The sequence below is a fragment of the Pempheris klunzingeri genome, chromosome 7 (genome assembly GCF_042242105.1).
Source record: "Pempheris klunzingeri isolate RE-2024b chromosome 7, fPemKlu1.hap1, whole genome shotgun sequence".
Lineage (NCBI taxonomy): Eukaryota > Metazoa > Chordata > Actinopteri > Acropomatiformes > Pempheridae > Pempheris > Pempheris klunzingeri.
In genome coordinates, this window is record NC_092018.1 from 4657764 (window position 1) to 4673451 (window position 15688).

The following is a 15688-nucleotide window of genomic DNA, read 5'->3' on the forward strand; positions in this document are numbered from 1 at the left end:
ACACTTATGTCTGTAGCTGTTTTAACAAAAATATTTGTCTGGTTCTGTTCATGATGACCACCTTATGTGTGTTCCTTTATGCGAGCTGTGTTCGGGCCCTGGAAAGTTATGTAAATCACATGTTAAAATATTTCCAAACACAAACACTGAAGTGCCTTTGCCTGCATCTCAGGCTCAGACGCAAGCTCGCTGTGACCGAGTTCAGAGGCTGGATCCTCTGGAGGGTTTACAGGCGACCTTTTTGGGTCCTGCACCTGCTGCTCCTACTAAAATGAGAGTTCGTAGCTTCTCACAGGTCAAAACTAACCATGCATTCAGGTGGTCCATGTCAATCGTAAAGTCAAACATTTCTAAGTTTGTACCCAGGCAGCTGACCTTAAAAGGCGAATGACGTGTAAATACTGGTGGCAAACTAGAGCAAGTTTCATAATAGTTGATTTTAGATAGCTCCGACATTTCAGCTCAACACAGGGTGGACAACTGTCAAATAGTGTCAAACATTTGACGTCAACACGAGGATTGCCTGAACGCTACATTTACTGGAACAGGACAATGCATAATGGTTGGGCCGAGCAGATAACACTTGTTGAAACTGTTTTTCCCTGCTGCATTGCAGGAAACTTTCAAATGGGACGGGCCTCTTCAGCCCCTTTGTGGTGTAATCGATCCTTTGAAGGATTCAAGCTGTAGATGAATAAAACTCTGCTATTGCCGTGTGCTTCCAGGCTGATTAATACACTCCTACACCACACAAACCTTTTCTACCTTTGGTTGGATCGAACACCTGTGCAGTCTTGACAAGGCGCATGATCACTCATACCTAAATTAAATTAAAATAAATTAACCATAAGTTTGGGGACAAAATCTCAGATTTTCATTATACACTGTCTACAGGGTCAAGGGATCTTTTCATCCTGTTGAAATCAACAGCAAGTGGCTTGAGTTTGAGAGAGAGCCACAAATGTACCGTGGGCTTAAGAGTCTGTTCTTTGCTAGAACAAAAAGGGATAACATTAAAAGTTCATGATAGAAACTTAAGGCTGTGTATCTCATACAGTAAATATAGTTCTTTACATCACTAAAAAGCATAATTCACACACACTTTCACCGACGAACAAACACACAGACGCGGCTCGACCTCTATTTTTGGTCACGCCTCTAAAGTAAACAAGGCTTCAGACGCCGGGTTGTCCAGGTTTTGCTTTTCTGGCAGGGAATCCTCTGCATCCAAGTCGATTGTGGATATCATGGCAGTTTTAAGTCTCTGAGGATTAGAGAAGGAAAACTTTTAGAAGCAAACAAGCTTTTAGAAAACTATGTTCAAGCACATTGTGCCAGTGCTTATTCAACGAGAAAAAAAGTAGTGGCAAAGACAGAAAGTGCTCTAACACTCTTTTTCATATTTATCATCATATCATCTCATTTTTTGACTGAACGGCAGCGTCAGTCTGTCTGTTGTATATGTAACCCTAAAAACAGTCTGAAAAGACTGAATTATGAGTCTTATACTCACCTGAAGAAGTGAGCCTTTGTTATTATAGAGCTCTTGAATGGCTCCAAGTGGGATCCACACTAATGAGACCAATGTGACGCCCCAGCCCACCCATTCAGCCCACACTGGGTAAGTATACTGTCCATAGCGAGCAGGACTGTACTGGACGATGCTGGAGGTCAGGATACACTATGTAGGAAGAAGGACAGTCTTAAAACTCTGTTGAATAACCATCATTATTAATATTATTGCACTGGCAATTGTAGGCAATAATTAAGAACCTGTTGTGATTTTATATACAGTTAAACCTCACCACCACCAAAATAGGACAGAGCAGTAGCCAACAGAGACGAAAGAAAATGTTTGGACTTTTTCCTTGCATCCTCTCGACCATTAAGGAGACACGTGGGACACCTGATGGAAAAAACAAGTTCTGCTTAAACATTTGGAATAACCATGTACCAAAAATACAGGTTTCCTTATGGTTTGCATATGCAAGATGTTTGGAATTCAGTTTAACAGTTGACCAGCCACATAAAAATGCTGGTGGCTTAGAGGCGTGCAGCGTTTACCAGAAACATCTGGGTCTGAACTTGTGAACTTTATGTGGATCTTACCAAAGATCCAGCAGACAGCTACAACTTCAAAGAAAGCCAAGAACACGAGGGAAACCACAGCGGTGTAGTGGTCCATGAGCTGAAACACATAGACACCTCCCTGTGCAGGACCGAGAAGAGAGAGGGAGGAAGAGAAAGACCAAAATGAAACAACCATATGTAGGCTACCAAACAAATATGTTTCTCTGAGAAGTAAAAGAGTTTTGCTGTACTGCACCTGGGTAATATGAGGAATCCCCAGGACAAAGCAAACAAGGCACACAGCCAGGGTCACCAGCTCTTCTCTCTTCAGGAAGCGCAGAACTTCAGGACCAAACTCATCTTTTATGAACGTTACAGCCACCTCCACTGTAGCAAACTGTGACACACAGAAGGCATTTACTGTGTTTATAATAGTTGGTTCCCTCTTGGTTTGTTATGGAGTTATGGGGACATTTTTGCATCCTTGTTTAGGGCACAATTATGACTCCCATTTTTCTTCCAGTTCCCTTTGAATGTGCCCTCCCCCTGACAAACTAAAGTCTGAGAGAAAGAAAAAATCTTCAGTTTTATTGATATGAATGTTTCCAACAAATTAAAATTCAAAGAGCTCAAATTTGTTGCTGTGTTTATGGGAGCGTTGGAGATGTTTACCTGGCTGTCCAGGCCCAGACACAGCAGCATAAAGAAGAACAGGGGGGCCCACAGCTGAAAGACGGGCATGGTGGACAGGACTTCAGGGTACACAACAAACACCAAACCAGGACCTGAAACGGGACACAGTAAAGGTCTCATTAGCACTATTAGATGCAAATGTACAAATTCGGCTGGCAGCTGCCAAGATTAAACAAATGTTTGTTCCCTTTGTACAGAGCCACATCAGCTGTTTCACCCAGTTTTCATGCTAAGTTAAGCTACACAGCTGCAGGCCCCGGCTAAATATTTACCATGAAAAATAAGACTGATAAAAAAAAACAATGGATGTTGCCATTTTCGGGAAAAATAATGTCAAAATAACCTCCCTGTGCACTTGGTTTCTACAGCCACTAGTGTTTTTTCGGTTACTAACAGAATAGGCTTTCGCAGCATCAGATAATTTAGGCTCGGCGCCATACATGAGGTGTTAAAGAGCATCACTGGATACTTTTTCATGGAAGGGTAAGTTTAGTGATACTAAACTCCATAGTCAATAAAGAATGAATGAGTCACGGCTACTGGAGGAAGATGGAGTACAGGATGGCTTTACTTTGTAAATAATGTATTCAGAGAATTTAATCTGTATTTCGTCTTTGCAAATTTCACACCATTTATTATGTAACATCCAGGAAACTTACTGACTTGTTTCTACCTGGTTTGCCGTTTAAAACTTAACTAAGCGACATATTTTCCACCTGCACGGTAGGAGTTACTGGCAACAGATCAGCAGCCAAAACTGTCAGACAGAGGACTGTCCTGAAACTCAAACACCAAAATGATTTTGAACAACTGCTTCTCACACGATGCAGGATTTTCCATTACTGGTTTGAGGGCAATGTAAGCAGCGATCACTCTTCCTCAGGGAGGTAAGATCACGAGGCAGTTGTCATTTGACGGTGTGATTAGGGCTGGCAGAGAAACAGTCTTTTGATCACCACACAGGATTCCTATCTGCCCGAGGGGCTGAATGCAAGTTGTCTCTGTTTTTAATAATGCATTAGTTAGCTGACAAAGCTCCTGTTCAGCTGTTGTTTGAGCATTTGGTTACTGAAGCCAAAACTCCCTCTGAGTTTTTTATGCAGTTCATTTTTTTTTAATTAACCTACAAACCACTTTATCTCAGTTGACTGCTAAACCATGCATCGGGCATCTTTGGTACATAATTTATGTCACTACAGCAAACATATGCACAATGAAGTTCTGTTCATGTTACTGCTACATATGGCTATAATTCATGACATGATTTAAAGGGAGACACTATTACTTTTAATCTCTAGGATGGGTCAATAATCATAAATGCTCCCATAGGAAGGAAAACAAAAACAAGTTCTCACAGCTGTGGATCTATTTCTATGTCCACCTCTATTTCTATAAGGCCCTGACATCATTTTATAAAAACACATCAAGCCCACGATTCTGTCTTCTTGTTTAGAGACTTAGAATAAAACAAAGCTATGAGACAATGATAGGACGGCCTTTCCCGGCTTGATTCTCACCATCCGTAGCTATGTTGTCCACTGGGAGGTTATGTATATGTGCCATGTAGCCAATAGCTGAGAAGATCACAAAGCCAGCCAAGATACTAGTGAATGAGTTGGTAAATGATACAATTAAAGCATCCCTGGGAAAGAAGGGGGACAAAAAAAACAATGTCAGTGTTGTCACAGTAACAAGACACTCAGGAAAACAAACGCACCAGATTACGAAGCAGACATTTGGTCATTCAAACAGCTGTTTTAAGTCTTTAACTACATCAGCAACTTGTCAGAAATGATTGATGATTGAAAATTAAAGTAAAAAGTGTCTCCAGCAGGTTAATAGTGTCGGGCAGTTGAGGCCTTCTGGTCTGTTTCCTGTATTCGACAGAGAAGCTGCGGCCTACTGTGCATGAGTAAATATACTTTATTAAATCATCAGTCATCTCTTCTTGGTTTAAATGAAACTATTCATTATTAAATTTCTTTTAAATTTTCTTCCTTTCCTCCCTGTGTGGATCAGATGGGGTTCATTTCAGTTCACTGCAGGATGGGAGTAAAACCTCTCTAGAGATCTGCAGATAGCGGGTAGTAACAACCGCATATTTAGAAGGAGAAGACCAAAACTGGAACTTCTTCCATAAACAATTAGTCCTCTTTGATCCTCTGCTGCTGAGCGCAAAACAGCCATAAGAAAACTGCTCTTACAACATAGACAACTGAGAGTACTGCTGTTCAGCTCCCGGCACGTAGTCACGTTCATAGTCAATCGTATAGTAATTTGTGGTAAAAGCATAGTGTAACATCTTAATTCATTGTATTTTTAGTTAAGTGTACTTCTAGAAGTCTGTGATGGTACTCTAACATGTACACTGAGGGAGCCAACAACAAATGTTTATACTGACAATTAATATATACAGTCTAATATTACAACATTAGATTTGCATGTCTATTATTACTTATATATCGTATAACTGATATCATTTAAACTTTTTGTTCATCATGTCACAAAATGATTCAACATGTTTGGGTTATGCAGCTGAATATCAGCGAGCGGAGTTCACAAAAAGCACATTCACTATTTTGACTAATGAACATGAAGCCTCAGCACAGCTTTCACAGACAGACAGACAGTATTGTGTCTTTACCTGAGAATGTTGTTGTTGAACTTGTTGTAACTGGCCATCGAAATCATGGAGCCAAATGCTATTCCTATGGAGTTAAACACCTGGGCAGCTGCATGAACCCAAACCTATGGAGAAGGAGAGTGTGACGACAAACTTAAACATAGTTTCAATTTAATTTAGTTTTAACGGCTCTGGAAAGCTACTTTTGAAATCAGCTTGTTTTTGAAATGGGCTTCTCCAAGAATGAAACAATTTCCACCAAAGTTTGAACAGTGTTGGTTCTTTCACGTCAGAGATTTCTGCATTTGTGTGTGTATCTGAGGTCTTCGTACTGACTAGACATTTACTGATAAATACTGAATGTTAGAGAAATACCTGAGAATCATGCTTTGAATGTATATGTATGCGCAGGATCACTTATCTTTACATTTACAGTAAAGTAAAGTATCCGGCTTACTTGTTCTTGAGTAGTTAAGAAAGTCCCAGCTGTAGCCAGTCCAGACTGTTCAGGGAGATTTGAAGCTCCCGTACAGGATTTTATTCAGCATCAGAGGGAAACTGTCACTCTAGTTTAGCTTTCTGACCTGATATTTTGTTCGGGCAGCTGTTCCTGAAATCTTCAAAGCCAACTTTTCCACTGTCTAAGGCGATCCTGAGTATAACCTCAGGACCGGGCCAAAGTAGTTTATCGAGTTCATTGCTGCAATGACCTCTTCACCTCTTTCCTCTTGCAGTTGAGGCTTTTATTGAGTTTGAAGCTTATGCAAACACAAAATAAAAGCCCATTCTCAGGGACCTATATCAGGGACCTGCAACCTAAGAAAACAAGGTTATATTTGCATTAAGTTTGCTCTCTGAAATACACAGACTAGTTAAATATAGAATTGATATGTTTTGTAAATCTGCACTGTATGAAATCAATATGATTTAAACATCTAAAGTCTTTTCCCCTGGTGGCATTCATTAACCCATTAGTCTCACCTTCACTTCAAACAGTTTGCTCCAGACAGGTGTAACAAAGTAGAGAATACCAGTCTTGGCTCCAGGAAGCTGCACGTTGTTGATGAGCAGTGCAAACAAGATGAAGTACGGAAATACAGCGGTGAAATACACGACCTATGTGACACAAACACAGAAATTGATCAATGTGTGGGTTTGTTGCGTAGGTGATGTTGCAACAGTTGAGCTCGTCTGTGGCCTGTTTCCAGTGACACCAGCGAGGATGAGTTGTGTTTTGCACACAAGGAAATTTCTCAGTTTGGAGAAACAAGGTTACTCTATCAGGTCAGGTTAACATTTCGAGTTGATGAATTACTGCGCAGTGTATCTAATTAAAAATTGGATAAAGAAACATTCACTTTGGAAGGATGTCTTATTTCACACCTCCTCTCTGTTTCATTTTGTCATGTCCTGATTCTGAGTTTCCTGTGGAAACATGCTTGTTTTGCATCTGAAGCTGGTCTGTTTTACACCAAAGTATTTTTCATCTACCTCCTCAGCATGCAACAAAAGTAACACATAAAGCAGAAAACGGTGCATCAAAGGTATATGGATATGGTGCAAACACTTTCAGGATAACTCATTATTTTAATATAGATATATATACACACACATGGATCCCCTGCGTATAAGACTCCTCGTATTTATCTGTGACATTAACTGTGACCAAATGTCAGAGGACGGGAAGTTTTAAAACAATGACATTAAAGAATGGGACAAACATAACATGAATCCTAATCACCACCATACAGAAACACGTGGCACAGAAGCAGCTATTAGTCTGACCTTGCCCGTGGATTTGACTCCTTTGAAGATGCAAAAGTACACGATGACCCAGGAAATAATGAGATAGCCAAAGAGTTCCCAGCGTAGGCCACCAACCTCTTCAATGCCACTGGTTTTCTCCAGGAGCCTGTGACTGGAAAAAGGGAAGAAGAAGCATGAAAATACAAATAATGATTCCCAATGTGTCCTTGAAGCAAATGAAAACTTGGTCATCTCAGATATCAGATAACCATGACTGATTGAGGAACAGTTTAAATTCTTTATCAAGAGTTTTGACAAAGAATTAACACACAATCCTAAAACTGTCAACACATTTTGACTCACATGTTGCTAAACACCTGTACAAAAGTATGTGACAAACAAATGCAGAAATCTCTCATGTGAAATAACCAAAAAGTTGGCAGAAAATTGCATGTTCACATGAGACCCACATCAGCTTCCTCCAGCGATGCAACACAGGGGAAAAGAAAAGCTGGAGCAGTGCCACAGATAGCATGAATTCACACACATATGTCATATTTCTGCAGCTGAACGTGAAGTGAACGATTCTCACTCGAAGAACTGTTGGCTGGCCGACTGCAGGTGGGTGGAGTTGCCGGGGAAACCGCTGGAGCAGTTTCCAACAGCATTCCAGGTGTTGTTGCACGAAGTCCAGGGGAGGTCTGCTCCGAACGAGTTGAACAAATAGTAAAGCGTCCAGCTCATGAGCACATTGTAGTACGTGGAGAACACAAAGGAGATAACGACTGTGGCCAGACCGACACCTGCGGAGTGACACGTGGGGGAGGAGGAGAGGTCGGGGGGGCACAAATGAGACACGACTCTGCAGACATTATGTCACCTACAGGGAAGAAGTGGTACACTTTTCAAAACTCATATAAAAGCACTCTAATGCTCCTTATCTTGCAGTGAGGTGTCGCTTATTTGGGCTTTAGGGTTGTAATTGTGGGATTAAACTACATCTCTCAGAGAAGAGCCAGTGTCGTGGGTAATCTCTGGTCAGAGCTGGCCAAGAAGAAGTCAAGCAAACTCGGCCACAGATAAAAGGCATTCCTGGAGCAGTGGATTAGAAATTCCCCCGTGTCATTTGGCCTGTGAATGTAACAGGCTCTTGACCAAATGAGTAAAGGTGAGATCAAAGTCCTCCAACAGATGTAAATTATTCAGTCTTTTAACACCTGTGGCTCCTGGCTGTGTTATCAGATTTCAGCTTTGGGATGTGTATGCCTGCACTATGTGTTTATTTCTTACGTGTGTGCTTTGCGGGGTTTTTTTCCACCAATGACTCAGCAAAAGAGCTTGGCCTCTAGAGCAGGTTCACTGTTTGGCTCAAAGACACTTCAGTGGGGTGTACAGGGAGGATTAACCCTGAAAAATTTGAAGTACAGGAAAGTATCCTCTTTGTTTCTACCGTATAAACTGTAATTTCTAGAGAAACAGCAGTTCGTTTTGTACTTTCTAGAAATCATTTTATATTCTGATATCAATACTTTAAAGCAATAGTGCAACATTTGACTGGAAATATGCTTGTTCGCTGACTTGTGGAGAGTTAGATGAGGAGATTAATACCACTCTCACATATAAAGTTAATACTTAGCTGGTGTTAGACAAGCACAAGGACTGGAAACAGGGGGGCACAGCTTGCCTGGCTCTGTCCAAGAGTAACAAAATCTTCCGCCGCAAAAGATCAACATGTTTTATCTATTTCTTTAATCTGTATACAAAGAGAAGTGTAAGGGTTTGAAGAAGAGTTTGTCAGGCAACTGATGAACACATGACCGCCTCGCCAAGCTAGCCGTGCCACCCGTTTCCAGTCTCAATGCTAAGCTATGCTGATAAAGCTAAACTGGCATCTAGCTCCAGCTACACATTCACCATACTGCTGTGAAAGTAGCATCGAACTCGCGTAACTCTCAGCAACAAAGCGAATAAGTGAAGACGCCAAACTATCACTTTTTCTATTCCTATTCCTGATCTTTTGCATCATGTTATAATTTCCATCTTTGTTATCTTTGTCTTGTGAGAGCGATGGAGAAATGTTTAACCACTGACGGAAACAGAAACTCTGGGGCTCTCTGTTTTTCAATAGTATATGAAAACTTTGTCTCCTGAAAATATTATTTCTACTCGAGTGGAATGCCATGCGTCACTGCATCCATTGTCACTAGCTGGTAAAATGGTAGGAGAGGTGGCTGAAAAACACCAGTGTGTCATCATAAAGACAGAACCAAAGGAAACCCCCTCTGAGCTTCGGGATCAGCTAGACCCACTGTGTATGGTCCGCACTATGCGCTCCTTCCTTTGTGATAGCCTGTTTGCCTCTTCACTAGCTTACATGGATGACTGCTCCACTGGTACACCAGACACACTCCAAGTGGAGAAGTGATGCGTCATTTCAAACCGCCAACACATTACAGTCTGCTGGACTCAAAAACAAGGCAACAAAGACAAAGATGGAGGGAATCAGTTAGAGCTATCCTCGTCTGTCTCTTCTTTATCAGTTTGTTTGCCTGTCGTGCTTCACTAGACATTCTCACTGAGACAAATGAGACTATCAACTGTCATCATGGCAGAAAATGTGACCAGTTAAAATTACACATGCATATGCTGTGATCAAGCATACTGCAGAGAAACTAACTGTGGGCATATTGATTTGTGATAGATATTTGTGAGCATCTAAATCACGGGTCACAGGTACATCACAGCAAACTGCACTGAGTTGCACATGGAAATCATTCAAAAGAACATACAGAAAAAAACTACCTGTTTTTGGCCCTGGTTTAGCACAGAGCAATAACCAGGAAGAAATGAGCGATAAATCAAGTGAAGGACCCATACGTTTTGACCGGGTAGATAATCTCTGTCTTAAGATAAGAAAACTTTGGAGAAAAACCGTAAGTTAGAACAAGAAAGGCAGCATTTTTCAATTCACACCCATTAGTATTGATCGTTGATGGCTGGGCTCTTGTGACTGCCAGTGCTCTCCAAGTCCACATATTTCAGATCATTCATCATTTGATTTATAGTTTTGCAAACACCCCCAGATGTGTGTGATTTTTTGTCACAGTGAGCTTTTAAACAAATTACCCTTTATACTGATCCACATGATTTGCCTGAAGTTTACAGTTCATTTACAGAACTAATGTAGACTGTGAGAGCAAATCCTCAGTCACCCATATTTGACTTAATTATCATTCAAATTTAAGGATAATCAGTTCATGGTTCTGTTGATTGTGTGATTTCTTTTTTCAGTTATATATATTTTAAAGTTCATTCAATTCCAGAGGATGCACAATTCAAATTTCAAGATAAAGAAGTCAAAAAAGGCAGTGATTGAAATGTTGGCTTAACAAGTTCTCATCCATCAACATGTAAAAACAATTCATTTATCAGGCAGAAAAGGGGAGATTTCATTTTTAAAAGAAAACTGAAAGCACCCCAATGCACAGCACAGTCCTCTGAACTGATCATTCAAATAATAGAAAATGCTAATGACTGTTGCTAAGGTGCTGGAAGGAGGTTTCCTCACACTTCGATCCACCCAGTGTACTGCATAGATCCAAGTGTGCGGAAACCTCCGTTATTAATATTATTAAACATTTTCAGTCTGGATTTGGATCCATCTGGATCTTTGGACCTGCACCAAATAGACAGAGACAGAAGTGTGGGATACATGTGCTAGATGTTTTTAATTTTAATCAAAAGCAGGAGGTCATGAGAAAATAGTGATAATGTTGGAAATAAAGAAATCATTTTGGTTTGGCACCAAAAAATTAATCCCTTGCTTCTTGGCACATGGGCTAAGTCCCACCAAGTTTCATTGAACATTTGTATACGAGATATCCTAACAGAGAGAGACCAAAACCATGGGCTCAGAGGCAGACATAAAATTAAACAATCGCCTAATGCACTCATATTATCACTTATGATTATGGTCATGAGGCATCGATATCATATACATATCATCCCTCCTGCACAGAGGAGGGATGATATGAACCGGTATTACAGGCTGGACAAGATGACTTTAATATTTGCCATGTTTTCTATCAATCGTCCTGACAGCCACCACAAAATGCCCCTGGAGTTTTTGTCTCTTTCACAAAGTGTTTACAGCTGAAAATCTGCTTCATGTGATCAAGAAATTACGCCTGAGAGTAACATTTAGGTCGACTCTTCTATTGTTTCATTTCTTTTCATATTTCTTGTTTCCCATTCTATTTGGATGTACACGTTGTTAACACTATTCATTTCATGTAAAGATTAGTTTATAGGATCGTACTGAAAAACCATTATTCCTCTGTAGTTCAAAAATGTGCTGCTCTCTGTTTACAGACTGTATTGATCAACTTGGATTTCTGGGACTGATAGTTAATAATTCACTTTTTTGGGGAGGTATTTTGTTCGACAATGGATTGTAGAAACATTTCTACGGCAAGATCCATACAAAGATATTACTATAAAACATTCAATAATTTCAGTGGTACTTCTGCAATCTTATCACCTTTTGGCTTGTTTAGATCAGTCACTCTGAACATGTGAGTATACGAGAGGTTTGTGGGTTAGTCTTGGTAATGTATTCATTACCAAGACTAATGTATTCATTACCAAGACTGGTGTAACACTGGGTAAAGATTAACTTGTCATTTGTATACATACTCCAATCAGTGTCTCCTCGAAAGACTGTCCCCAAAGACGTGAGAACTGAAGGAGAATTCATCAGATGTTCATCTCTTGTCACATGAGAGGAGCCTTTGGCCTGAAGAGTCACTCACCTTTTAACAAGGGACAGATTTTGGCGAGAGCATGCACAGGCCCTAAACGAGTGTACTGCCCAATAGCAAACTCCATGAAGAGCAGAGGGATGCCACAAAGGATCACCATGATGAAATATGGGACCAGGAAGGCACCTGAGTCAGAAGAACAGAAGGGAACAGTGGGTGGCTGAGACTATCAGTACCTCCTGAGTACGTGCACTCATAAGTATGAATAATGGCCTCTGGATGGACAAAAATGATGTGGCAGCTATATTGTGTCATTGATTGATGAAGCATACTTACTGTACAACATGCGAAACAAGTTGCTTGTAACGGCTCGTGGTGCATGTGAAAAAATGCCATGTTCATGCTTCCATGGTTAACATCTTTATACTGAGCTTACTTTGTCTCTAGAGATCAATGTGTCCTTTAATCACATCCCAGACGCCGAAGGGTCTGCTCTAAGGAGGAAGACTCAGACTTTTATTTATAACTGCAGGCCGGATGGTTTATTATTGCACACCAACCATGAAGCTTACGTTATTTCAGTCAAAATGAAAGCTGACAAGTGCTGGAGCTCTTGCTTAACAACAGCTGGATCCTGTAGTTGCTAAGCTGAAGTTTTGCTGAGTCATTCTTGTTAATGACAGAGAGAAAGCATGTACGTCTAACTCATCTGTAGAGTGACTGTTGATGAACATACGGTTTGTTCTTTTCTAATTCAACACTTCTGCTATTGATCATCTTTCAAAGAAGGTCAAACATTTGCTTGTGTTTGTCATTTTAACCATAAGATGAAGAGAAGATCCACATAAGATGTGACCGTCTCAGCTTTAAGAAGTGGATCCATTTCAGATGCTTACATTTTTTCCCCCCACAGTCCAAAGATATGCAGGCGAACGGGGGCGACTCTAAAATTCCCTGAAGGTGTGAATGTGAGTGCAGATGTCTCTGTCTGTGTGCGTTAACTACGTGACAGACTTGGCAACGTGTGCGAGGTTACGCAGCCTCGTTTTGCCCAGTATGTGCTGGCTGGGATACAGTCCAGCCACCTGAAAACCTGGACACGGTTTACAGAACGGACAGATGGCTGGACAAGGAAGGACTTTAAACTTAATTAATAAAAGATAGATGCTTCATCCACACAGGGGCGAAACTTTTCATTTCAAAATAAAAACACTTCTTCTTTACAGTCAGTTTCTGGTGTATTAACCCTGGTTATGACTGAGATTATTGTTCTAGGAAAAGTCATTCAGTGATCCTCCATGTGACTGATCTTAAATCTACAGACTCTAAGGAAACGACTCATCCCAAAGTCCGAGCAGCAGATACAGCAGGTGACAGTTTGTTTGATGCTAGCACTGTTCAGGAAGTACTGTACTCTTTATTAGGTACACCGTACAAGCTATAGCAGCTCAACACAGGAGCTCAACCATAAGTTCCACCTTTATTAAGTTTGCTGTGTGTAAACTAACTTGGCAGATTCTGGTTATTTGTAATGTTTCCGTTTCAGATCGCAACACATTACACTGAAGGGTGTTTCTAGTTTTGTCCATTTCACATCCATGTGTGAGGCAGGACATATGTGTAACCCATATGATGACATCTCTATGACGGGGGGGGATGAACATTATAGGCATCAGAAAAGTGACTGTATGACACACCAGACTGCATTAGAAGCTAATAATTATAGTTTGAATAGTCTTATCTAGGTGATGATGCGTTTAGTGGCTGCTGGATGAGTTTTGGTGGCTGTACACCAATATACACTCAGGTAGCCTCGATGCAAAACAGAAAGCTGTTTCATTATCAGCACACGTGTCTACGGTAATCAGTGAATCATTTCCCCCTAATCCAGCCCCTTATCGATCAGGATCACAACAGTATCTTTATGAATGAGTCCTGACGGTACCTCCACCGCTGCTGTAGCACAGGTAGGGAAACCTCCACACATTGCCGAGTCCCACCGCGTAGCCCACCGATGCGAGGATGAACTCCAGCCGGCTGCTCCATGTGGGTCTCTGCGCCTCCGCTCCCGCAGTCCTGTCGGCGATCATTTTGAGATCTGAGGGTTTCAGAGCACAATCTCTGGCATCAGACGGCATCTTTGAATTTTCGGCACCGACCTCCATTGTGGCGAATCAGCTGCACGCTTATCAAACACCCGAAATGTATCAAATCCGGTTAAATTTGGACTGAACCAATAGCAAATGAGCCCTGACGAGTGAATTGTCGACCAGGTGAAATTCTCTATGGGGTGATGTAACAGCACCGGCGTCTGTTACTTAACAAAGATTCATCATTTCCTATGTGAGCCTGCAGGGTGAGACAGTAGGAAGCCTCCAGCACAGTGACACATGGACGTGCAGAGTCCACTAGGTCTGCTCCCCTGTCAGCACCACTGCTCTGATGTGACATGTGTGCAGATGTCCTCCTCCACCACTGCTGCTCCACCAAGCTCTCCACACTGACGTCCGCTTCTCACCAAAATAAAAGCCCTGGCTCAGCATGACAACACACTGATGTGTCACCAGGATGAACTTCTTACATGTGCAATGTTTGGCGAAAAGACGTCTGTTCATTTTGATCGTGAAGTTGAACTTTTATGCAAACAGATGAGATGGTGACTTCCTACAGCACTGTGGTTTACCTGGGGCCAGGTGGTGTTACAGCATGGGAGCGAGAAGCCTGCAGGTTAGTTTGCACAACAAATGAAATAGTGTTCATGACAAACCAAGAAAATCCTCTGCACTAGAGATGGGATTTATGGCTCTTTGAAGGGAGCCGGATCTTGAGGAGCCGTTCCTTTCAAAAGAGCCGTTCAAACGACTGACTTATTTATTTATTAGAAGTCAACCCGGGGTAACTTGTTTTCATCAAGGAAACAATCACTGGTAGCAGTTGTAAAATAAGATTTGGTTCAGAATAATTCAAATTTATACATATCTATTCTGAAATATTGATTATAATTTCATTTGGCTTGTGTTTTCAGTGTAATCATTCCATGAGATGGTGCCATACCAACATGCTTTGACAGTGAGATCACTATTTTGAATTTTCCCCTCAACTAAAAAACTTTGTGGCACAATAAAAACTATGCAGGCTGCAGATAACTTCCATGCAAAATAACTTTAGTGTGACATTTTCCACACATGAACATTTTAACAATACAGAAATAAAATGAAAATAATAAATAAGTATATATATATATATATAATATAAATAAAACTAGAATAGAAATTAGGACATGATACAAATGTGAATGCATAATTGTACTAAACTACCTGGTGTGTGTTCACCTGAACTACTTTACAAACAGGAACTCAGCTCCTTGACTCGAATCCACATCAGAACAATGGAAACAATAACAAATGACTTTTCTTCAGTCATTAATTTCTCCTGCTCCCTGAATGTAAATCTCTTCAGTCCAGTCGGGCGGTGCTCACCAATGTCTCCTCCCCTAATGCTGTGCATCTGTAGCTGCGTTCACGTGAATGGAGCTGCTGTGGATGACTCAAACTCGATGTCATTAGTCGTTCAGGTGAAGGCAGCATGGACAGCTCAGACTCGTGGGGCACACAGGTGACACATGAAGGCAGCGTGGACAGCTCAGACACGTGGGGCACACAGGTGACCCATGAAGGCAGCACAGGCAATTTGCATAAAAGAACGGTTCGCAAACGAACAGCTCGCAACTGCGAATCGGTTCTCATCGTTCACTTAAAAGAGCCGTTCAAAAGACTCGACTCGTTCGCGAACGTCA

At 41.2% G+C, this 15688-nt stretch overlaps 1 protein-coding gene across 2 annotated transcripts; it reads right to left on the reverse strand.

Annotated features, from left to right (window-relative positions):
- Positions 1 to 662: 662 nt before the first annotated feature.
- On the reverse strand, positions 663 to 13997 carry LOC139203516 (sodium- and chloride-dependent GABA transporter ine). Of its 2 annotated transcripts, XM_070833306.1 has the most exons (14): positions 13838 to 13997; positions 11944 to 12078; positions 9935 to 10050; positions 7725 to 7935; positions 7172 to 7304; positions 6368 to 6502; positions 5408 to 5511; positions 4281 to 4405; positions 2743 to 2855; positions 2327 to 2467; positions 2110 to 2209; positions 1806 to 1906; positions 1514 to 1681; positions 663 to 1264 (listed from the first exon to the last, which is right to left on the reverse strand). In XM_070833306.1, the coding sequence occupies exons 1-14, from the start codon at positions 13936 to 13938 to the stop codon at positions 1151 to 1153; spliced, it is 1797 nt and encodes a 598-aa protein (XP_070689407.1). In that variant the 5' UTR covers positions 13939 to 13997; the 3' UTR covers positions 663 to 1150. The 2 variants fall into 2 exon arrangements, with proteins under 2 accessions (XP_070689407.1, XP_070689408.1); XM_070833307.1 differs by lacking the exon at positions 9935 to 10050.
- Positions 13998 to 15688: the final 1691 nt, after the last annotated feature.